Here is a 22933-nt window from a genome sequence, read left to right on the forward strand (position 1 = left end):
CAGAACTCATCCAGAGCTCTTTGACTTCTGGCAGAAAGCCATTATAAGATACTTTTGGTCATGTAGTGTATGTGGACACCTGCTCGTCGAACATCTCATTCCAAAATCATGAGCATTAATAGGGAGTTGATTCCCCCTTTGCTTCTATAACAGCCTCCACTCTTCTGGGATAATGTTGGAACATTGCTGTGGAGACTAGCTTCCATTCAGCCACGAGAGCATTAGTGAGGTCGTCACTGATGTTGGGCGATTAGGCCCGGCTCGCAGTCGCCGTTCCGATTCATCCCAATGGTGTTTGATGGGGTTGAGGTCAGGGCTCTGTGCAGGCCAGTCAAGTTCTTCCACACCGATCTCGATAAACCATTTCTGTATGGACCTCGCTTTGTGCACGGGCGCATTGTCATGCTGAAACAGGAAAGGGCCTTCCTCAAACTTTTGCTACAAAGTTGGAAGCACAGAATAGTCTAGAATGTCATTGTATGCTGCAGCGTTAAGATTTCCCTTCACTTGAACTACGGGGCCAAGCCCGAACCATGAATCACAGCCCCAGACCATTATTCCTCCTCCACCAAACTTTACAGTTGGCGCTATGCATTCGGGCAGGTAGCGTTTTCCTTTCATCTGCCAACCCCAGATTCGTCCATCGGACTGCCAGATGGTGAAGCATGATTAATCACTCCAGAGAACGCGTTTCCACTGCTACAGAGTCCAATGGCGGCAAGCTTTACACCACTCTAGCCAACGTTTGGCATTGCGCGTGGTGATCTTAGGCTTGTGTGGGGTTGCTCGGCCATAAAAACCCGTTTTAATGAAGCTCCCGACTAACAGTTATTGTGCTGACGTTGCTTCCAGAGGCAGTTTGGAACTCGGTAGTGAGTGATGCAAAGGTGCATCCTATGACAGTGCCACGTTGAAAGTGAGTATGGCCATTCTACTGCCAATGTCTATGGTGGTCGCATGGCTCTGTGCTTGATTTTATACACCTGTCAGCAACGGGTGTGGCTGAAATGGTCAAATCCACTCATTTGAAGGCGTGTCCACATACTTTTGCCTATATATAGTGTGTCTGATGGTAACCATTTAGTAATGAATTTCATGAAGTGTGACTTCACCTCGTGCGTGTTGCACAACAGAGACTTGTCGATTAGATATAGATCGCTATGGACTCATCAGCTCGCTTTGTCCCTTTGTGCTATTTGCAAACAAACACTTGACTGGCTCAACTGTTCTGGGGAACTACGGTAAGCTTAATATTTGAAAATAATGTGACAGGTGAAATGAAGAACGCAATCTGCTTTATCTCCTAAGGTATTACACAAGTTGACTGCAGGTAATAACTTCAAGTAGCTACAAATATTAAAATGTATTGAAAAACTTCAAAGAAATAGCTCTGGCAGTATTGAAAACCCATCCTGTGGCTTTTTTCAAATACCCCGGTATACGGTATTCCGCTTAAGCCTACATTCTTCATCTTGCTAGATAGTTATCTAGCTGTGGCCATCTGGTTAGTGTCGACAAGGGCTTTCACAAAATAACAACATTAGCACAGATCGCTTGGAATCTAGACCATAAGAAATATGCACTGAGATGCATTGCCAAACAAAGCTACTGCCACCGTCTGGTTTGGAGTGTTTTAACAAGACTGAGTGGCAGATGACTTCCAAGGTATTTTCTGTGTGAACACATGGCAGGCAAACATTTGACAATCCTACCAGTGTCTTGAGTTTTAACCGGTACGGTGGTGTCTAAGGTTCCTCACAAATTTTTCTACCCCTGTGTAGTGAAAATAAAAATTGGTTATGCTTATGTCTATATGTACAGTTGAAGTCAAAAGTTTACATACACCTTAGACAAATACATTTAAACTCAGTTTTTCACAATTCCTGACATTTAATCATAGTAAAAGTCCCTGTCTTAGGTCAGTTAGGATCACCACTTTATTTTAAGAATGTGAAATGTCAGAACAATAGTAGAGTGATTTATTTAAGGTTTTATTACTTTCATCACATTTCCAGTGGGTCAGAGGTTTATTATACACTCAATTAGTATTTGGTAGCATTTCCTTTAAATTATTTAACTTGTGTCAAATGTTTCGGGTAGCCTTCCACAAGCTTCCCACAATAAGTTGGGGGAATTTTGGCCCATTCCTCCTGACAGAGCTGGTGTAACTGAGTCAGGTTTGTAGGCCTCCTTGCTCGCACATGCTTTTTCAGTTCTGCCCACACATTTTCTATAGAATTGAGGTCGGGGCTTTGTGAAGGCCACTCCAATACCTTGACTTTGTTGTCCTCAAACCATTTTGCCACAACTTTGGAGGTATGCTTGGGGTCATTGTCCATTTGGAAGACCCATTTGCGGCCAAGCTTTAACTTCCTGACTAATGTCTTGAGACGTTGCTTCAATATGTCCACATAACTTTCCTTCCTCATGAAGCCATCTATTTTGTGAAGTGCACCAGTCCCTTCTGCAGCAAAGCAGCCCCCACAACATGATGCTGCCACCCCCGTGCTTCACGGTTGGGATGGTGTTCTTTTCGACTTGCAAGTCGCCCCCCCCCCCCCCCCCCCCCTTTCCTCCAAACATAACGATGGTCATTATGGCCAAACAGTTCTATTTTTGTTTCATCAGACCAGAGGACATTTCTCCAAAAAGTACGATCTTTGTCCCCATGTGCAGTTGTAAACCATAGTCTGGCTTTCTTATGGCGGTTTTGGAGCAGTGGCTTCTTCCTTGCTGAGCGGCCTTTCAGGTTATGTCAATATAGGACTCGTTTTACTGTGGATATAGATACTTTTGTACCTGTTTCCTCCAGCATCTTCACAAGGTTCTTTGCTGTTGTTCTGGGATGGATTTGCACTTTTTGCACCAAAGTACTTTCATCTCTAGGAGACAGAACGCGTCTCCTTCCTGAGCGGTATGACGGCTGTATGGTCCCATGGTGTTTATACTTGCGTAATATTGTTTGTACAGAAGAACATGGTACCTTCAAGCGTTTGGAAATTGCTCCCAAGTATGAACCAGATTTGTGGAGGCCTACCATTTTTTTTCTGAGGTCTTGGCTGATTTCTTTTGATTTCCCCATGATGTCAAGCAAAGAGGCACTGAGTTTGAAGGTAGGCCTTGAAATACATCCACAGGTACATCTCCAATTGACTCAGACTAATTGACATCATTTATCAGAAACTTCTGAAGCCTTGACATCATTTCCTGGAATTTCCAAGCTGTTTAAAGTCAACTTAGTGGAGACAGTCAACTTAGTGTATGTAAACTTCTAACCTACTGGAATTGTGATACAGTGACATAATCTGTCTGTAAACATTTGTTGGCAAAATTACTTGTCATGCACAAAGTAGATGTCCTAACCGACTTTCCAAAACTATAGTTTGTTAACAAGAAAATTGTGGAGTGGTTGAAAAACAAGTTTTAATGACCTAAGTTTATGGAAAGCAAGTTTTAATAACCTAAGTGTGTGTAAACTTCTGACTTCAACTGTATGTTACCTGCTAGCCTATTAGTTCACTTACTTGTTTGCTCATCCCTGTGTCCTCCCTTCCCCCTAGAGCTACATCAGATGTGACTAATCATTCCCCAGTGTTTGAGCTTTGATCATGTTCCCACTTCCCACAGATCAACACCAGTTAAAATCAGTCCCAGGTTTCTGGTATTTCATATTAGCTTAGCAGTTAGCACCTTGTCTCCTAGCATTTGCAATGATATCCTTAGTTGGCGTAGCAGTTAGCACCAACTGGCTCTCCTAGGTATTGTTATAGGCTAACCCTAGGCTTCATTAAAAACAGCTTAATTGCATCCTGTCATTCTGCCAACTGTGCCAAGCCACACACTGTTAGCCCCTGGATAACATGGTCATAACATGGTTGTGTGAAACAGTCCTTGTGGGTAGATGCCATCCTCGCTAACAAACCCCAGCACGATATCACACATTGCTGGCAAGTTCAGCAAATGCCCCTGAACAAGGCAGGGGTCAACGCTTGCAGTCAGAGCCATCCCTAGGTTTTTTAGTGTCCCTAAGTGACATTTTGTTGGCCCCCGCCCACCTTGCAATCATAACATTTTAGCGGCCTACCTCTTGACAGCGGAGAGGAAACATTGACAGTTTAGATTTAATTTCCTGCAATTTTAAACATTTTGACATGGGACATTGCCATTTTTAAAGCAGAGAGAAGATTATTCAATTTTATAACTAATTTCATGCAATTCTAACTCATTTTGCCATGGGGAGGCGAGAGACTTTTCCAGTTTTCCAGCTAATTTCCTGTAATTCTACACATTTTGCCATAGGGTTGAGAGAAATGTTTGCATTTCACTTTCTCAGGCAAAATATCGCCCTGGAAAAATGCACAGTACAGTGTATTGTGTATCAGTGAGCAGAATAGAATAATTTGCACAACAAAGAATGGCTCTAATTTCATGCATGCCCCCCAATTATTTACCACATACTTGAGACAAAAGCATTCTTTTTTACTTTGTTTTTGGACACAATAGTGACTTTGTTTTTTTCTTGGATGAATTCCCACACCCTTGTACAGTTGTCAGAGTTTCATTACATGAGATTTCCCTCTTTTTTTTTTTTCCTTTTTTTGGCAGAGTTGTGTGGAAAGATTACATGAATGTAGACCTGTCTCTGTGTAATTCCTGTCACTCTGAGAATACTGTGAAGCAATGTTAAAGCACGTACTTTTTAAAGACCCATCTTCTTGACGACTGTGTGCTGTTTTTCAGTGTTACGTCGCCGACTATGTATTTTAACGGTGTCATTGTTTATTTCCCTCACATCACATCCACAGCAGAGATGACCTTTTTCAAAATGGCGGTTGGCTGCCCATTTGAGTTAGTGCTGTAGCGGATGAATGGAGATGGAGCAGGGGTGGCCTAAGGGCTCTTCTCAATCTCTGCTTCTGTCTGTCTGTGACGTGTGCGCGAGTCAGCCAGCTAGTGGAAGCTATTTAACTGTCTCTTTTAGATGCTGTGCGGCGCTGCTTCTAACCAGCACAGCCTGACCTGACTGGATTTCGGACATCCGGCATTAGCAATGATGATCGGGCAATGATCGTTCTTGATTATCGTTACGATCTGGATGAATTAATGTAATCATGAAATGTGATTTTTTTTTACAATGTTTTTTTAAATAATAATAAAAAATAAAAAAATTATACATACAACCATTTTTTTCCCTATCAGTCATCTTTGGCAGTTGAAACATAGTTTGCCAATTTTTGTATTCGAATGCAATATTGCTACGTGTTCTGTGCTTTTGTAAAGATCAACTGATCACGCTTAAAGGGTGACCAAAGTTGTGTGGTCCAATCCCTTATTTTGGTGAACTGGAAATTTGTTAAACATTTACTGAAAGAGCACAGTTGGCGGCAGGCTATACTGTGTTATACTCTAGGTGTGGCGTGGTCTACTTTATGCACAGTGTCTGACGTCTATCCGCGTAGGACCTACATCCTGTAATGCCTACATCCAAGACACACAAAAATGGCAGACTGGTGCACTGCAGTCAGTGTTGTAATCCTTGGCCAGCGTTCACTTCACAGTCACACCACTACTGTGCCTCTGTTTCCCCTGTCACAGTCTTACTACGACACAACCTGTAGTGTACACAGAACCATCTGACCATAGGAAGACCCTCGTGTCCTTGCGCCTATTTTTATGGGGAACCGTTATCTGAGATTGTGAAACGAGTTTTGAGGAAGAGAACCTCACAGACTTGGAAGTAAACATTCTCCTTCACAGTTTAAACCAGAACGGCCCTTTTTGGAAGGACATCTTTTAGAACCTGAATGAACTACTGTTTTGAGTCTAACCTCCCTGACCAGTGAGTGATTAGTTGAAAGGAACTCAAGAGACCTGGATAAGCCTCGGTTTCTACCTTCTGTGTTCAATCTGCCATCAAGTCTGCAACTGCACCTCCATTTGGCTCCAGAGTGCCTGGGGGTGAGGGAGTAACTGATTAGGATATCTGATTATGACAGGAGGTGTGTGTGTGTGTGTGTGTGTGTGTGTGTGTGTGTGTGTGTGTGTGTGTGTGTGTGTGTGTGTGTGTGTGTGTGTGTGTGTGTGTGTGTGTGTGTGTGTGTGTGTGTGTGTGTGTGTGTGTGTGTGTGTGTGTGTGTGTGTGTGTGTGTGTGTGTGTGTGTGTGTGTACAGCAGTTAGTCTCTCTCCACCATGTCTGGCTCTGGTTTTGAGATGCAGCAGCCAACAGATGGATGGACGGGGTTTCCACCCAATGTTCATTCTCATTAGTTTTCGTAAGCCAGCGGCATGTGCCGTGCTTCGCAGTATCTTCCTAATGGGTCCGATAATGGAGCAGATATTTAGTGCTTCTGGGCCGATGCACACAGTGTTAAAAAAAAATGAAGATGGAGCTGGGGTTTGGCGTAATTTGATTTAAGGGATGACTATCATGTGAGAAGAAAGGAGAAAAGAGGACAACACCACACACTGTTCAGTCCTCTGCTGGTCGGTTTCGATGTACGGTAGCAGCGTTTTGACTGCGGTTGGTCTTCGTTCAGAGGGCGGGGGGAATCATCTCCCTTGTCTGATGTGACTGCATTAGTCAAAGATTGGGAGGTTTTCTCTGACGCTGTTACTGTTCCCTCTTTTTTTTTTCACCTGGGTTTCTCAGTGCAAATTGACCAGGAAGATTATTACATCGCTGTCTGACCCAGATGGCTTCTTCGTAGCAGCATTTGTCCCATCCAGACTCCTAGCAATCTGTCAGCGAGCTAGTACTCCACCGTTTGCCAGTCTTTCACAAGAACTTTCTCACTGACTTGCGCTCGCTCTTTCTCCTGTAGGATCTAACTACGTCATGTCTAACGGGGGCGGGGTGATGAGTAGCACCACCCACCTGCTGGACTTCCTGGAGGAGCCCATCCCGGGGGTCGGCACCTATGATGACTTCCACACCATCGACTGGGTCCGGGAGAAGTGCAAGGACCGGGAACGCCACCGCAAGGTAAGGACAGCATTTACATTTAAGAAACTAGGCTGCTTTAAGAAAAGAAAGGCTGCAGAACCTGTGGCTCTGATGCAATGCATTTTATAGATGGATAACATTTTAGTAATTTAGCATAACGGTGTATTCAACTAGGTAGGTTAAACAATCACAAGGGTGTCCCCCAGGGCTCTGTACTGGGCCCCTTAAATGGTGCCCTAGCCTAGACAGAAGTGTTCCCTACTTTCTCTGTGGTGGCTCTGTGTGCATGGCTTGTAAACACCACAAGGAAACCATTTCGTCTTTTGCTATATCTGAGTGGTTCTTAGAAAAGTCATAACCTCACTCATTTGAATTTTGTCTGGATGTTTTTACATTTTTAATTGTTAGATTATTTTTTATATACCTGCCAAACGGGAACAGTAATAGTTGCTGTCAATATGACACACTGCAGTAGCAGCACAATTTTATGGGTAGTTAGGCCACTCATTATGAGTGGTAATAAATTATCAATATTTTGTTTATAGTTACTCTAAAAGGGGGAGAACTGTGTGTGTGTGTTTCTAACCCTGCTGTCTGTGTGTGTGTGTGTGTGTTCGCAGATCAATGCTAAGAAGAAGGAATCAGCTTGGGAGTTTACCAAGAGCCTGTATGATGCCTGGTCTGGGTGGCTGGTGGTGACACTGACAGGGCTGGCCTCAGGTAACACACACACGCAGTCACCTGAGCTCACTTGTACTAATAGCCAGTTACGGGTAATTACAGTAAATGTAGGCTCATCATCGACAACATGTATGTTTTTCGTCTTGCCTTTGATGAAAGTCAACGTGGCACAGGCTTAAACTATTGTTTCCTTCTTCTCTTCCCTGTCCTCCTCTTCATCCTCTCTCTCTTCCTCCCCTTCCTCCTTGTCCAATCAGGTGCTCTGGCTGGTCTAATCGACATCGCTGCAGATTGGCTGAACGACATCAAGGAGGGGGTGTGTCTGAATGCCATGTGGTTCAACCACGAGCAGTGCTGCTGGGGCTCCAACGAGACCACGTTCGCTGAGCGGGACAAGTGTCCTCAGTGGAAGAGCTGGGCGGGGCTCATCCTGGGCCAGGAAGAGGTGAGAAGGATTTCATTGACGTAGGTGTTACAGGTTTCAAATAGCTGTTATAAGCACCTTATGTGCTGTAAAATAGCAACTTATCTGTGTTATAAGCTAGCGGTTACCAGTGTAGAGAGAGACAAGTCAGGCAGAGGTGAGAGAGGTATAAAGTGTCTTCACCACTGTTTAGACTGACTCCATGTTGTTATAGATGACACCAGGAGTTGATTTGGTCGTTCTATATGTGTTCTCCTGATCTAACCTCAGAACAAATGTCCGTATACCCTGTGTCAGTGTATTGACAGTTAATAATATGCTCTTTCTCCTCCTCTGTCCCAGGGCCCTGGTTCCTACATCATGAACTACTTCATGTACATCTACTGGGCTTTGTCCTTTGCCTTCCTGGCTGTGTTACTGGTCAAGGTGTTCGCCCCTTACGCCTGTGGCTCCGGTATACCTGAGGTGAAGTCGTACACACGTACACGTACACATGGATGCACACACACACACACTATATATACAGTATATATTGTGATTCAGGAAGAGCGAGAGATGAGGATTAGCCACGGGGAGCAGTTGGAAATATTTTGTTCGTCTTGTAAATTCTTAGTCTGAAGCCGTTTGGGATATGTTTGGACATTTTCCTTTTTGTTTATTTTGTTGAATTTAAAGGGATAGTTTCTTCAACTTACAGATATTTCCCTTACTTAGACATTTAATAAAAAGGAAACTCCAGCACACCAGTGAGCTTAATGCGTCCTTAACGTTTTCAATCGACTCTACGAACACCTCCCCTCCTCTCCCTTCTCTCTCCCAGGGAACAAAGGACATTTACATTGGCCATGTCGTAAGTATCTCTCCTTCCTCCCAAAGTGTGCACTTGTTCACTTCCCTTCACTGATTTGTAAGGAAATTACCGGTAGAAGAAATATGGTGGAAACTCCCACTAGCCCATGCCTCCACCAATCCAATGCTTTTCAGGTTATTGGGAAGTAGAGAACGAGGGGCACACTTCAGGAGGAGGGAGATATTAATGGGAAACGCATATCTTATTTCTTTCCTCCCCCCACGTCTCTTGTCTCCCCAGATAAAGACCATCCTGAGTGGGTTCATCATCCGGGGTTACCTGGGGAAGTGGACCCTGCTGATCAAGACGGTGACCCTGGTGCTGGCTGTAGCGTCTGGGCTGAGCCTGGGGAAGGAGGGACCCTTGGTCCACGTGGCCTGCTGCTGCGGAAACATTTTCTCATACCTCTTCCCCAAGTACAGCAAGAACGAGGCCAAGAAGCGAGAGGTGCGTGCGATTATGTGATCTACGGTTCTGTTAGGCGCGGTCAAATGCCGTACCATGCAACTTTTGTTGTCCAAGTACGTCAAAGAACGAGCCTAAGGAGAGAGCGGATATGGTTTGTAATACAACAGATACAAACACATGACCGGGTGGAGTTTTGTCTTCAGCCCTTTTCTGTGTCACCACATAGTAGGATACAAGACTGTGTTTTAGGTCAATTCCTGTCGGTGTTTCCGCTGACTCGGCCTGTGTTTCTTTTGTTTTTGTCTTCTCTCCGCAGGTCCTATCTGCAGCGTCAGCGGCCGGGGTGTCCGTGGCTTTCGGGGCTCCCATAGGAGGAGTACTCTTCAGCTTGGAGGAGGTACGTTTTATACTGAGTGTGTGTGCATGTGCCTGACTGTGTGTCTGTACATTGAATCACATGCTATAATTTCCTTGCTCCCCCCCCCAGGTGAGCTACTACTTCCCTCTGAAGACCCTGTGGCGCTCCTTCTTCGCTGCATTGGTGGCAGCCTTCGTCCTCCGCTCCATCAACCCGTTCGGCAACAGCCGTCTGGTCCTATTCTACGTGGAGTACCACACCCCCTGGTACCTGTTTGAGCTTATCCCCTTCATCCTGCTGGGGGTGTTTGGAGGCCTCTGGGGGGCCTTCTTCATCAAGGCCAACATCGCCTGGTGCCGAAGGAGGAAGTCCACCCGCTTCGGGAAGTACCCCATCCTGGAGGTGATCTTCGTGGCGGCCATTACCGCGGTCGTGGCGTTCCCCAACCCGTACACGCGGCAGAACACCAGCGAGCTGATTAAAGAGTTGTTTACCGACTGCGGACCCTTGGAGTCGTCCCAGCTGTGCCAGTACAGGAGTCAGATGAACGGGAGCAAGGCGTTTGTGGACGCGTCTCCCAACAAGCCGGCTGGACCCGGGGTGTACGCAGCCATTTGGCAGCTGTGCCTGGCGCTCATCTTCAAGATCATCATGACCATCTTCACCTTCGGACTTAAGGTGAGGAACGGCAGGGGGGGGGCAGGTGGAGCGCTGTCTAGTTAATGTGGTTGTATTGGGGAAATGATCAGATCGTGGCCTAATGCAGATCTTCGATTGTAGTCAACACTCCCAAATAATGCTGATCAGGTTTGGGGTTGAAAGGCATTGAGCAAAATTTGAATTGGGATTTTAGTTTTGGATATTGTTCAACAGGAAAAGTTCAGAAATAGTTGGAGTGGTTCTTTGAGCTGTGGTTCCTATCCCCAGGTTCCTGCTGGCCTGTTCATCCCCAGTATGGCCATCGGGGCGATCGCCGGGCGTATCGTTGGCATCGCCGTGGAGCAGCTGGCGTACTACCACCACGACTGGTTAGTGTTCAGGGAGTGGTGCGAGGTAGGCACCGACTGCATCACCCCGGGACTCTATGCCATGGTGGGGGCCGCCGCATGTCTGGGTGAGTTAAAAAAATCTACGTTTATCGGTCGCATACAAAGATCTGCAGATTTTATTGCAGGTGCAGCGAAATCCTTCTGTTTATAGCTCCAACAGTGCAGTAATATCTAGCAACACAATACAAATACACACATAATCCAAAAAGTATAAAACAAGTAAAGAATGCGCAATATCTTGGGCTGTGATGATCATGGAATTTTGGATGATGGTTATTGGCCAGCCAAATGACTACCGTCTCCGTAATACCGTTCGAATAGCATTTTATTTTTTGTGTGTTGTCTATAGGGCCCTATGAAATCCCCCCCCCCCCCTTTCTTTTTTTTTAATCCCCCAAATTAAGTTTTGTTATCTTGGTTTCTTGGTTTTATTTTTCAAGGTTTGTGATTTTCTTTATTTTTATTCAGGTTTTCACTCAATATTTTTACAATAACAACACAATACAATTGTATGTTCTAATTCCACAACACTGCTATGTTAAGTCCCCCATATTGGGAACTTTAAGTGGTTTTGGACCGGTTCCGACTGCCATTTTGATGTACAAAGCACTCTGTGAACACCTTAGGGTCCCGTGCCTTATAATGCCAGAAATCTGTCTGCTCTCCGCTACCACTTTCTCAGCGGAGCTAACTTGGAAGTGTCAGGTTTCACACCTACATTTGCATAGGGATTGACGTGTCACATTTTCTGGCCTATCCAGACAAAGAATTGATTTACTCTTCCCCTGAGCGAGTCATCCCAGCCTGTGAGACGGCATATGAACAAATGGTGACAGTCTTATCGGATCCAGCCTGTGTAGTTTAATCTTGCTGTGATATTCTCAAACGGATTTAGAGCTCTCAACGTGAATAAATACTGCATTTCATAGAATTGAAACTATACCACTTTCTCTTGGTCATAGAGGGACAGAATCACTTCGACTTTAAAGCTGATGAGTATGAACACATTTGAATGGTGTCTCTGCGCCACTCAGTGGATGTTTAGAAGGAAATTCTCTGTCGGCAGTTATATGAAATAGTGCCAATATTGTACTGTCATTAAGTATGATCATATTTATTTTACAGTTATAAGAAATTTTAAATCTTATAGCAAGTTGTTTATAGTTGTATTGTTATTACATTTCGAAAGCATTTCAATCATTTCAAGATCTCTTTCCCCCACCTCTGTTGAATAGTGAAAAAATCATATGATTTTTAACAATATTTGTACTATGTATTTGAGCTTCTGTCTTCAAAAGTGAGTACACTTCAGCAATTTATCACTATTTTTACCAGAAAGGTGAGTTCAAGACCTTTCGAGAACTATCCAACTTTACCAGTTTATGGCCATCTCTATGAAAGAGAATTAGGGTAAACTTTTGATTCCCACCAATCATTCAACTGTTCAGGAGAACCCCTTTGAGGTCTGGGAAAAAATATTTTTGGAGAGTGTAGTTCCCCTTTAATTCAACTGCATAGCAAGAGAGCGTTGGGGCAAGTTGTGTTTCTGTCAGCTTTCTGTACTGCACTTGTGATTGCAGAGTTTGGAAAATAAGTGTGCACCTGATTGGTACAAATCATCATGCCAGGTAGGCCTACTTTGCAGTCAACATTTAATTGTTAATGTTTTTCTGAAAATAACTTTCGAAATGACTGTTTCAGCATGCTTCCCCATCGCAGATTTTATAGGGCTCAATATACTGTATCTTACCTTAAAAGTGTTTACTTCAGGCTGACTACTCGCATCAAACCAACTTAAAGTATCTACAAAATGAGTTTTGCAACGACACAATTCAAAAGGAAGGATTCAGCTCATTTTTTTCGTTTAACTGTTCGCGATTCACAAATTAGTATTTTGATTCCTGTGATTCCATTTACTGCGATTGAACCGAATCCCAACTGCTACAATGGCGAAGCCAATCATTCAATTTGTGAAAAATAATAATTCAAAAGAATCGATTGATATTAAATAAAGGAATCAATATTTTTCTTATATTGGGGCATTCGTTATACAGTAAATGTAATTTTATTCCCATGATGGCCTTCATCCATAAACGTTGGTTACATGGTTATACGGTAATTGTGCCAGTCTAGCGTTATCAGAACGAGTAATGTCAGAGTCCGGAATATAAATATAAATGATGTGTATAGACAGTATATGAAAAGGTGTGTACAGCAGTAGTTATATAGGATGAGCCATGCTTCGAATACAGTATATATGTATAAAGTGGGTATGTAAACATGATTAAAGTGACCTGTTTTCAATGCCTTTAATATACATGGGAGCACCAGTCTCTAAGGTGCCTGGCAGAGTACCGGTGGTGGCCGGTTAGTGATGGCTGTTCAGCAGTCGGATGGCCTGGAGATAGAAGCTGTTTATCACTTTCTCGGCCCCGGCTTTGATGCACCTGTGCTGTTTCCGTCAGCGAGATGGTAGCAGGGTGAACAGACCATGGTTTGGATGGCTGAGGTCCTTGATTACACTGAAGGACTTCACTGGCTGTGGGTCTGTCTGTGTGTTTTTATGGTTCTGTCTGTTGTTCTTACTCTGTGTCAGTTTCCCCTTGTGATACATTGCTATATGGACTGTGTTGGTCGATTTTTCAAATGTAATCTATCTTGCAGTAAGGCTTTGGTCCTCTCCCATGCAACTCTTCCCTTGTCTCCGGGTTGTTGCTGTAAAAGATGGTGCTCTCACTTCTCAGTCAACTTACCTGGTGAAATGAATGGTGAATAATAGGTGAATCATTGTGTTGCGCTCCAGGTGGTGTAACGCGGATGACCGTGTCTCTCGTGGTCATCGTGTTTGAGCTGACGGGCGGCCTGGAGTACATCGTGCCCCTCATGGCCGCCGTCATGACCAGCAAGTGGGTGGGCGACGCCTTCGGGCGCGAGGGCATCTACGAGTCACACATCCGCCTGAACGGGTACCCCTTCCTCGACGCCAAGGAGGAGTTCACACACACCACGCTGGCGCGGGAGGTGATTATATCCACACACACACACACACACACACACACACACACACACACACAGTAATCAAAACAAAAATGATTCACAAGTAGATACATGATGTTCTTCCATTCCTGTGTGACATCAGGTGATGCGGCCGCGGCCTAGTGATCCGCCGTTAGCGGTGCTGACGCAGGATGACCTGACAGTGGAGGAACTACAGGGGATCATCAACGAGACCAGCTACAATGGCTTCCCTGTCATTGTCTCCAAGGAGTCCCAGAGACTGGTTGGCTTCGCTCTGCGCAGGGACATCACCATCGCTATAGGTGAGGAGAGATGGCAGGGTGTGTGGGGGCGGGGTCTGACTCAACCAGACCCTAAGTTAAACTAGTATTTTATTCCCTTTCAAATACTTTAGCTGCACTTAATTTATTGAGCTTGCCTAGCGCCAATGAAACCAATGGAATTGTGCCAGAAGTGTAAACCCTCCCTATCTGGCACTAGAGCTCTGCTACCCGACCCAAGCCCGACAGGCCTCTACATTATGCATTGGGTTAGGCTCGGGGAGAGCCTGTTTTTTTGTTTGTTTTGTTTTTCATCAATAACTAGGGTACGGGCAGGACTTGGTAGCACTAACATTTTGAACCTGAGCCGTTTTGTTCAAAGTCATATCTGACTAAGATCATAACATGGTGTCAGAAGTGCTTCAACCTCGTCAAATGTAAGACCGGAGACATTATTTCACAAAAAATAATAATGTTCCTTGAGTTTGTCGGGAGTTTAGAGTGACTCAAAGTAGCAGCTAACTGCTCTCTCATGCCTCATCATTGAGCAGAGCAGCCCAAGCAGAGTCGTTTCTATGGATACTCCCAGAGCACATGCAGAGCGAGCAGCGGGCAGGAAGTGAGTGACAGACTGAGAGGAGCAGCTAATGGATATACTAAGAGAAAGTTATATTTCGGGTTTCAGGCAGGGCCGGGCCGGGCCTTACATTTTATATTTGGCACAAAAATTGGTCCTGGGGAGGGTAGGACCTAAACATCGCATGGGTATGGCTCAGGTACCCCCCCCCGACTAGAAACGAACCAAATCTCATTTCTCCACCCACCCACTCCCTCTCTCCCTCCCAACTGTCAACAGAGAACGCACGGCGGAAGCAGGAGGGTATCCTGCTGACTTCGCGGGTCTACTTCACGCAGCACGCCCCTACGCTGCCCGCCGACAGCCCGCGGCCCCTCAAGCTGCGCTCCATCCTGGACATGAGCCCCTTCACCGTGACCGACCACACGCCCATGGAGATCGTGGTGGACATCTTCCGCAAGCTGGGCCTCCGCCAGTGTCTGGTGACACACAACGGGTGAGATGAGATGAGGGGTAGGGTGGCATGGGAAGGGGTGATGCCTGGGGGGGGGATCGGAAGGTTGGGAGTTTGTCCAAGCTGGGCCTCCGACAATGTCTGGTGGTTGCATAAAGAGTGAAACGGGGGGGGGGGTGCTGGTGGTGGGGGAGGGTACTCGCTAGGGTGGCATGGGAAATAGGGGAGGGGGAGAAGAAGTTGGGGGGAATGGAAAAGTGATGAGGGAATCACAGCTTCAAAATGGGGGGGGGGGGGTGAAAGGCAAGGAGGGAACACTGGGGGAAAGAGTCTTCCTAAGTCCTCCTTACCTCAGCCTCCGTGTTGGCAACCTGAACTAACACCTCAACAGGCAACACCGAGTTCCCTCAACACAAACCAGACAACACACTCTCAAGGTCTGTTCCAATATATACACACTACAGGAATTGGACATCATGCATTTGAAGTGATATGCTAGTCTGGCTAATGGGACGTACTAGCCATGCATCGCCTCACTGTAGAGCGATGCATGGACACTGGGAGCCGTGGTGTTATAACCTGTTATAACCTGTAGGCTGTAACCTGCATGGCCTTTCAGCTAAATGCTAGCTGCGCTACTCTTACCAATATAACTACTGAAATACCACTTAACAAATACCAGACAGGAGACCATCACCAATATACTACCACCATTACGGTAGAACAGGTATCATACAGAGAGGAAACCTATCTAGCTTTATTCAGTAGCATGACTAAGAAGCTCTTAAGGAATGCAGTGTGTTCATTGAAAAATAGTGAGTGTAAATCATAGATTTGAAAAATTCCCGTCATGCAAGCTCGAGACAGAAAATTGTTGTTATCCAGTTTCCTTTGGAGGGACTCGTGTGTCTTGTTTTAGAAGTTGGTGGCCTTCAATTGTACTTTACAAGCTCACTCGTTGAATATGACTCTGAAGGGACACCTGGTGGTTAAAATAGGAATTACAGGACAGACAGTGTGCATCCAATGATGTATGAACAAAAAATATAAACGCAACATGTAAGGTGTTGGTCCCATGTTTCATGAACTGAAATAAAAATCCCTGAAATTTTAGTCGCACAGATTGTTTTATATCCCTGTTAGTGAGCATTTCACCTTTGCCAAGATAATCCATTCCACCTGACAGGTGTGGCATATCAAGAAGCCGATTAAGCGGCATGATCATTACACAGGTGCACCATGTGCTGGGGACAATAAAAGGCCACTTTAAAATGTGCCGTTTTGCACAACACAATGCTGCAGATGTCTCAAGGTGTGAGGGAGTGTGCAATTGGCACGCTGACTGCAGGAATGTCCACCAGAGCTGTTTCCAGAGAAGTGTAGAAACCCTCGTTCTGTGCGCTATTACCCGGCAGTCATAGTCTTAAGTATATGTTTAAAGATGGATGTTTAGACACAGTCAGGAGAGGCAGAGTGACTGAGATTACAGATGACGGCAGTCCTTTTGTTTTTATACATTTTTCTTTTTGTCATAATTGTTTCATTTTCTATTGTTTGATGCCACCTTTGGTCTCAATGAATGTATCATTCAGTAGCTAAACATTCAGGCTCAACATAGAAACATCAGACATACTATATCCTAGGTTATTTATCTACAATACTTGATTCCGTTACTACTCACAAGGTTAGAATCCATTACAAGTGAACAAGGGAGTTATTGAAGCTGACACAAAGATGAATCATATGCACGAATAACACTAGTTGGCATCCAGTTGACATATGCTGATATAAAATCACCATCTGTAGGAGTAGTATATTTATTGACCATTCTTTTTAAAGCAACACTATTAGGATTTGTTTGGTACTTTATGTTATGATTTGACACTTATGTCATTTAAGTTATGTTTATTTATGTTTCTATAAGTTATTATTTTTGTGTTTTTGTATGCTTTGTGCTGCTGTCTCTCTCTCTCTCTCTGTCTTTCTCTGTGTTTGCGCGACGGGCAGTCTCCTGAGTAACAGGTGTGTGTTTGTACAGGATTGTATTGGGCATCATCACTAAGAAGAATATATTAGCGCATCTGGAGGAGCTCAAGGAACACACGGAGCCCCTGGTGACTAGCCCCGCCCCCTGTCCCCTCCCATTCCACTGACCCCCCTTCCTCATTTCTGCCCACCTACCTAGGCGCGACGCATGAAAGTGTAACTGACAGTTCCCGTTTCCAATAGCAACCCACTCGTCTTACTGTGTCATTTTTTCAACTCACTCATGAATGCACTCTTTTGGGGGGGGGGGGTGCATCCACTTTCTCCTCACTGGATACCCTATCATTCACAAACACAAGTGCCACTCTGTCACTCTCTGGTCTCCCTATTCATTCACTACTAGTCATTAACAACAGTTAGTAAGATGCATATATTTTTTAAAGATCTACTCTAAATGAGTGGTGTTGTTATGGGTCCTTTAATGTTGGACTTTGATGGGAACTGTCATTTGAAGCTTGATAAGTTAGATCCTCGTCACATACTATTGCTCCACCGCCATTTCCATCAACGACATTGCCACTAGCTATTAGTCCCTTCATCAGTAGTAGGGGCTGCTTCATCTGCTATAAGAAGTTATTATAGAATATAGATAGAAGCATGAATATACTGATTGTATATTGATCTCGCCCCCCCGTCCCTGTCCCAATAACTTGCGTTCAGCCATGTAGCCATGCCTATTTTTTGTGTGTGTATCACTCGGCCCATCAAAAACCTTCACACGCAAACATTACATAATTTCACTTTAAAAGCATCCCAAATGGCACCCTATATCCTGTGTAATGCACTTCTCATTTAAAAGCAGTGCACTATGAAGGGAGTAGGGTGCCATTTTGGACGCAGTACAGTTTGACTCCAATTAATTACTGCTTCTTCCTGTTTTGTTTTCTTTTTTTTTTGTCTTTCTTTTTACCTCTCCCTCTCGCTCCCCCCTCCCCCTCCCCCCCCAACTGGGTCACCGTCCGTCCGTCTGTCTGGCGGACCAACAGATCGACGACATCTGACCCGACAGCTCGTAGCTCCGCCGGCGTCCCCTTAACCGATTGGCGAGTAACCGGCCGCTACGTGGGAGCGGACCGTTGGTTTTTCTGGGAGGGGGAGATTTAGCATCTAGTGTCCCTGCCGTTGGCCTAGTAGAACCCTCCTCCTGAGAGAGTGAACTCTATGGTGGTGAAGTGATGGTGGTGTGATGGTGGTAGTAGCCGTGTTGTGGTAGCTAATACCTATAGTATAGGTAGCCAGCTAAGACAAGCAACCCACATTCAACACCCACCCTGATCCAAAACAGTACCCACCCCTCATTCAACCCCCTCTCACCTGAACTCAACCCCCGTGCCTCACCCGCTGCCTCCCACCTCAACCTCCCTCACTTCAGATCTGGTCCCCTCCACTTCCTACATGTGCCCCGCCTACAACAGGCCTGTTCTGTAGATCAGGGACCGTATTCATGAAGCGTCAAAGAGTAGGAGTGCTGATCTAGGATCAGCCCTTATAATCATATTCGTTAGGATCTTAAAGGATAAACTGATCCTAGATTAGCACTCCTACTCTATGACACTTTGAAAGACAGCCTCTCATCACTCTCTCAGCTCAACCTCTGTCTCTCTCGCTCTCCAGTGTCTGCAGATGTTTCTCACGAAATCTCAGTTCAAGAGCACAAGTGTTTGTAGTTGTAACAAAAAAGGCAATTCTAGGAATCAGGATGTCCTAATGGACATCTAATTATTATCCGTTTGCACAATGGTTGCAAACGGTAATTGACCCTCTGTGTTTTATATTTCATTTCAACCAATTGCGACCTGGCTCTCAGAAAGGAGTAACCTTTTTAAAGGGAGCCGGTAGCAATGAGCCTGAAGACGCTTGACTGGCTGTTCCAGAATGTTTATCCCTGAGGACTGTGAAGGTTTGGTAAGGCAAGGTGTTCAGTCTTGCTCTACCTAGTGTGTTCAGTTAATTTCCTCCCTCCAGGCTTCTAACGAGAATCACTCACTCACCATTCTCCCTTGGTTACTCACCTCCTCCTCTCCACCTCGTATCCTTCCTTGGCACCAGTGTGACTCGTGTTTTTGTTGGCATGGTTGCAGTGACACTGACTGTCACAGTTGACTGAGTGGTTACTGTATTCCCTGTTACTGTATTCCCTTGGGCTAAAATGCAGATACAGTTTGGAAGAAATGGAGCATTTGCTTCTCTAGACTGTAGAATTCATCATTATCATTTAGTATTTTTTTTTATTTTTGATATAAATCAACTTATCATTGTCAGGCCCCAAAATAATATAAATCCCCAAACGAAGGCCCCAACCGAATTGCCACAATTTTGTCAGTTAACAGAGCCCATTATTTTGGTTAGATAACATGATCTAACCAAATAAATAATATTATCATTCTCTCTCGATTGATTTCAACCTTTGTATCCCCGGCCAAAACCACCACCGACCGGCCAACCAACCGCACTAGCCAACAAAAACACGATACAATTCTCTCCCACGCCAACCAGACTGCTCCCTGCCAGCTCATCACTGACTAACTCTCTTTTTTTCTCTCACACACTCTCTCTCCCCCTGCAGGCGTCTCCTTGGTATTATCACAAAAAAAGATATCCTTCGTCATATGGCCCAGATGGCCAACCAAGACCCCGACAACATAATGTTCAACTAGTCACCGCCTTCCCGGGTCGTCAAGCTGACGAGGAGGAAAGCGAGGAGGAGGTGGTAAACCTACTGGACGGCCGCGGCTCCACTCTATGACGCACAGCCCAACCCCACCCCTGGGACACACCACCCCAAATCCACCTCAATACTAAACCAGAGCCCTCTAGAGGCCACAGGAAGGAAGAGACGAACAGACTCTAAAAGGACTTTAAAAATGGCTGCTGTGAGGGACGTTTTGGCCCCTAGGTAGCAGCTACTACAGGCTGGGGCATATATACACAAGGAATGCAATTTAAACACACACCTCCATTTACATACAGAAACATACATACATGAGATCAGACTCACTCATACACAGATGCCACACAAGCATGCCACTAGCCGAATTGCACCTCCTTCAAACACACTCTTCATGCTCCTTCGTCCTTGTCCTGTTTCTATTGGTTCACGCTGGCGGACATTGCTGTGAGCCTGAAGCCTGGCTACCGAGGTAAGAGGTCAGAATGATCCGCTAGGACGCGAGGAGCGACCTTCAGACACCTCGACTGCTGATTGGCTGTCAGCCCTGCCAGGCTCCACCCCCACTGTGTCCCTCCCTCCCACACCCCGTCCATCCTCGAAAGCATTGTTTACCTGTGAACTCTCTTTGAGGGAGAGAATGCATGTGTGCGTTTCACCTCCACGTTCCAATCAGGTTGTCATAGTAACCCGAAACTCCCACCCTCCCCCTAAAGGCATCCGCCTGATATTAGACTGGGCGTTGCTCCAGGGTGTGAGAGAGAGAGAGAGAGAGTGTGTGTGTGTGTGTGTGTGTGTGTGTGTGTGTGGAAGGAAGATCAAGGGTACAAGCAGGATGTACTGGAGTAGTTAGTTAATGTCTGAGTGTTGTAGTTCAAGAACAAAATGTCTCTTTCTGATGTATGTGAAAACATTCTGTACAGAAGAGTCCGATACTCATCGGTTACATACCCCCTGTTGTGAAGTAAAGGGTGAAAAACGTGTGTGTGTGTGCACGCAATTACCTTTTGATCTGAGCCAGGTAGGCAATATGCTATAGAGGTGTGTGTGTGTGTGTGCACGCACATAAGTATCAGATGAGAAAAGACTTGTCCGTTTCTCCGACAGCGAAGGTGGGCAGTGTGTATATCAAAATAAATAGGAACACTAACTCGAGGTGAAGTTCTGTTACTGGAGGAGAAAAAAAAATATCCTTTTTTCTTTTCAAACTATTACTAATGCAACTACTTTTAGAGTATTGATATATACATAATCAAGTAACTTTTTACGGCTTGTAATGAAACAAAGTCAAGACTGGAAAACCACTTTTTTTTTTCAAGTGAACAAAATAAATGGATGATTATGAAGATGTTGATGGTGATACTGCACAGTAACCATGTCTTAGATCTTTTACTTTGCTTTAATGAAGCTGCCTCATGGTGTGAGAAATGTGTCTTGTATTTTCCACTGGAGCTTAATCTTTTCTTGCATCTCTCCTCCTCTGCCTCGTCGTCAAGTACAACAATTCAACATGAAATCTTCTTCGCATTTGTAGATTTAAAATCATGAATTGAAAGGACTGAAATAGGAGGTGCATTTCACAACACGTTTTTTGGGAGGTGTGCCGGTAACTCCTTTTAAACTTCAATAAAGTCTTGTATATTTTTGACTTGGGGATATGTAGAAGCACACAGTACACAAAAGGAGGGTTCAAAACTATTTCCATGTGTCAACCTAGACTCATGAAAAAAAATAATATAGGATTGTATATCTGATTCACCCTTTAATGTGTGGTTCACCACTGGAAGCAGTGACCTCGATGCGTGTGCCAGTCAAAGGAGTCCTCTCTCTCTCTCTCTCTCTCTGGCTTTGTTTCAATGACAAGGTGCATGGAGTAGCACCTTAGCTGCTGAGTGAAGGCTATGGGGTGTGTCCCAAATGGCACCCTTCCTCTATATAGTGCACTTTTTAGGGAAAAGGGTGCCAATTGAGGCACACATTAAAGCGTGTGGAGGCAGGTGGTGACTTCATGTTTCTCTCTATTACATTGATAGTCTTAGGTCATATTCATTAGGCACCAAACATAATAAAACAAACGGAGGGACTTGTCCAATAAGAAACGGATATTTTCCGTTGTCAAATGTTTTTCAAACGTTTTCCATTGCGTGCCCTAATGCAGGGTTTCCTGGGTCCTCGGTGCACATTTAGTTTTTTTTGCCCTAGCACTACACAGCTGTCTCAAATAACCAACTCATCAAGCTTTATTTTGAATCACCTGTGTAGAGCGAGGGCAAAAACTAAATGTGCACCCAGGGTGGGCCTCCGGACCGAGTTTGGGAAACACAGCCCTAATGGATTCAACCCTGCTGTTGGTTGACGAGCGCATTGTCCTTGTTAACCCATGTGGTGTCACCAAGCACTGTTCTTTTCATAACTTCATACTGACTTTTATTTATGGTAGATAGTTGTACATTAATTGTATGATTACATTGATGGTTTGATTGTACATTTAAAACAATATGTAAAAGTTAATTGTTTTAAATTAAACTTAGAAAAATGCAAAAATGTGTCTGAGTGGGTTCTTAATTCTATTTTAGACATTAACAGGATTCTAATAGTATTGAGGTGAAAGGATGAACACACCAAGTTACTGTCAATCCAACTATTTGTATGGTATTCTACTATACAGCACAACTCATGACGCTTTTCTCAGTGAACAAGATGATTTTGGTGATACAGTACACTAAACTCCACCTATGCAAAGCACAATAACGGATCAGAAGCTGCTCTGTGGCCACGGAGGAGGAGCACTGGTGTAAAGAAAAGACGTGATGGTGTAGAGAAGCCGGAGGGGGAACACTAGTGTAGAGGAATGAGGAACACTGGGTCAAAGAACAGAGTGGAAAGACATTCTGTGCCACCCAGACTTCCAAAACAAACCAGTCTTTGTAAGCCTCTTTTCCTGAGTTGGCGGAAGAAAGACAGCTTCTAATGCCAGTCAGTTTGCTTTCAGTGCACAAATTCAGTTTCTGTCACACTGAAGTGTCCTGATACAGTACAGGGATCTGGCCTCGGCCTGGCTTCCCATTCACATGCAGCTCTGCATGCCTTTGTACCTGTTAGGCTCCTTTTAAAATCCACTAGGCTATTTCTATGGGAGAGCTGTGTGCAGACTTCATAGAAGCTGGCTTCTAGTGTGTGTGTGTATGTATGTACA

General features: G+C 44.8%; 1 protein-coding gene across 8 annotated transcripts in view; it reads left to right on the top strand.

Annotated features, from left to right (window-relative positions):
• Positions 1–22281, top strand: part of LOC135516201 (H(+)/Cl(-) exchange transporter 3) — a 67023-nt gene extending 44742 nt beyond the window's left edge. For 3 of the 8 annotated variants that reach the window (XR_010451909.1, XR_010451908.1, XR_010451911.1), the window contains 13 exons: positions 6823–6983; positions 7565–7664; positions 7883–8070; positions 8392–8514; positions 9140–9346; positions 9624–9704; positions 9795–10343; positions 10593–10779; positions 13518–13735; positions 13854–14034; positions 14849–15065; positions 17062–18112; positions 19636–19656. Coding sequence is in view for 4 of the 8 variants with exons in the window: in XM_064940316.1 (XP_064796388.1) it covers positions 6823–6983; positions 7565–7664; positions 7883–8070; positions 8392–8514; positions 9140–9346; positions 9624–9704; positions 9795–10343; positions 10593–10779; positions 13518–13735; positions 13854–14034; positions 14849–15065; positions 17062–17137; positions 19636–19815 (2468 nt within the window). In the remaining 4 variants the exon portion in view is untranslated. Of the gene's footprint in view, positions 1–6822; positions 6984–7564; positions 7665–7882; positions 8071–8391; positions 8515–9139; positions 9347–9623; positions 9705–9794; positions 10344–10592; positions 10780–13517; positions 13736–13853; positions 14035–14848; positions 15066–17061; positions 18113–19635 lie in introns of all 8 variants that reach the window. The other 5 variants (XM_064940313.1, XM_064940315.1, XM_064940314.1 and 2 more) reach the window with 4 other exon arrangements.
• The last annotated feature ends 652 nt before the right edge of the window (positions 22282–22933 follow it).

Source organism: Oncorhynchus masou, chromosome 27 (genome assembly GCF_036934945.1).
Source record: "Oncorhynchus masou masou isolate Uvic2021 chromosome 27, UVic_Omas_1.1, whole genome shotgun sequence".
Taxonomy (NCBI): domain Eukaryota; kingdom Metazoa; phylum Chordata; class Actinopteri; order Salmoniformes; family Salmonidae; genus Oncorhynchus; species Oncorhynchus masou.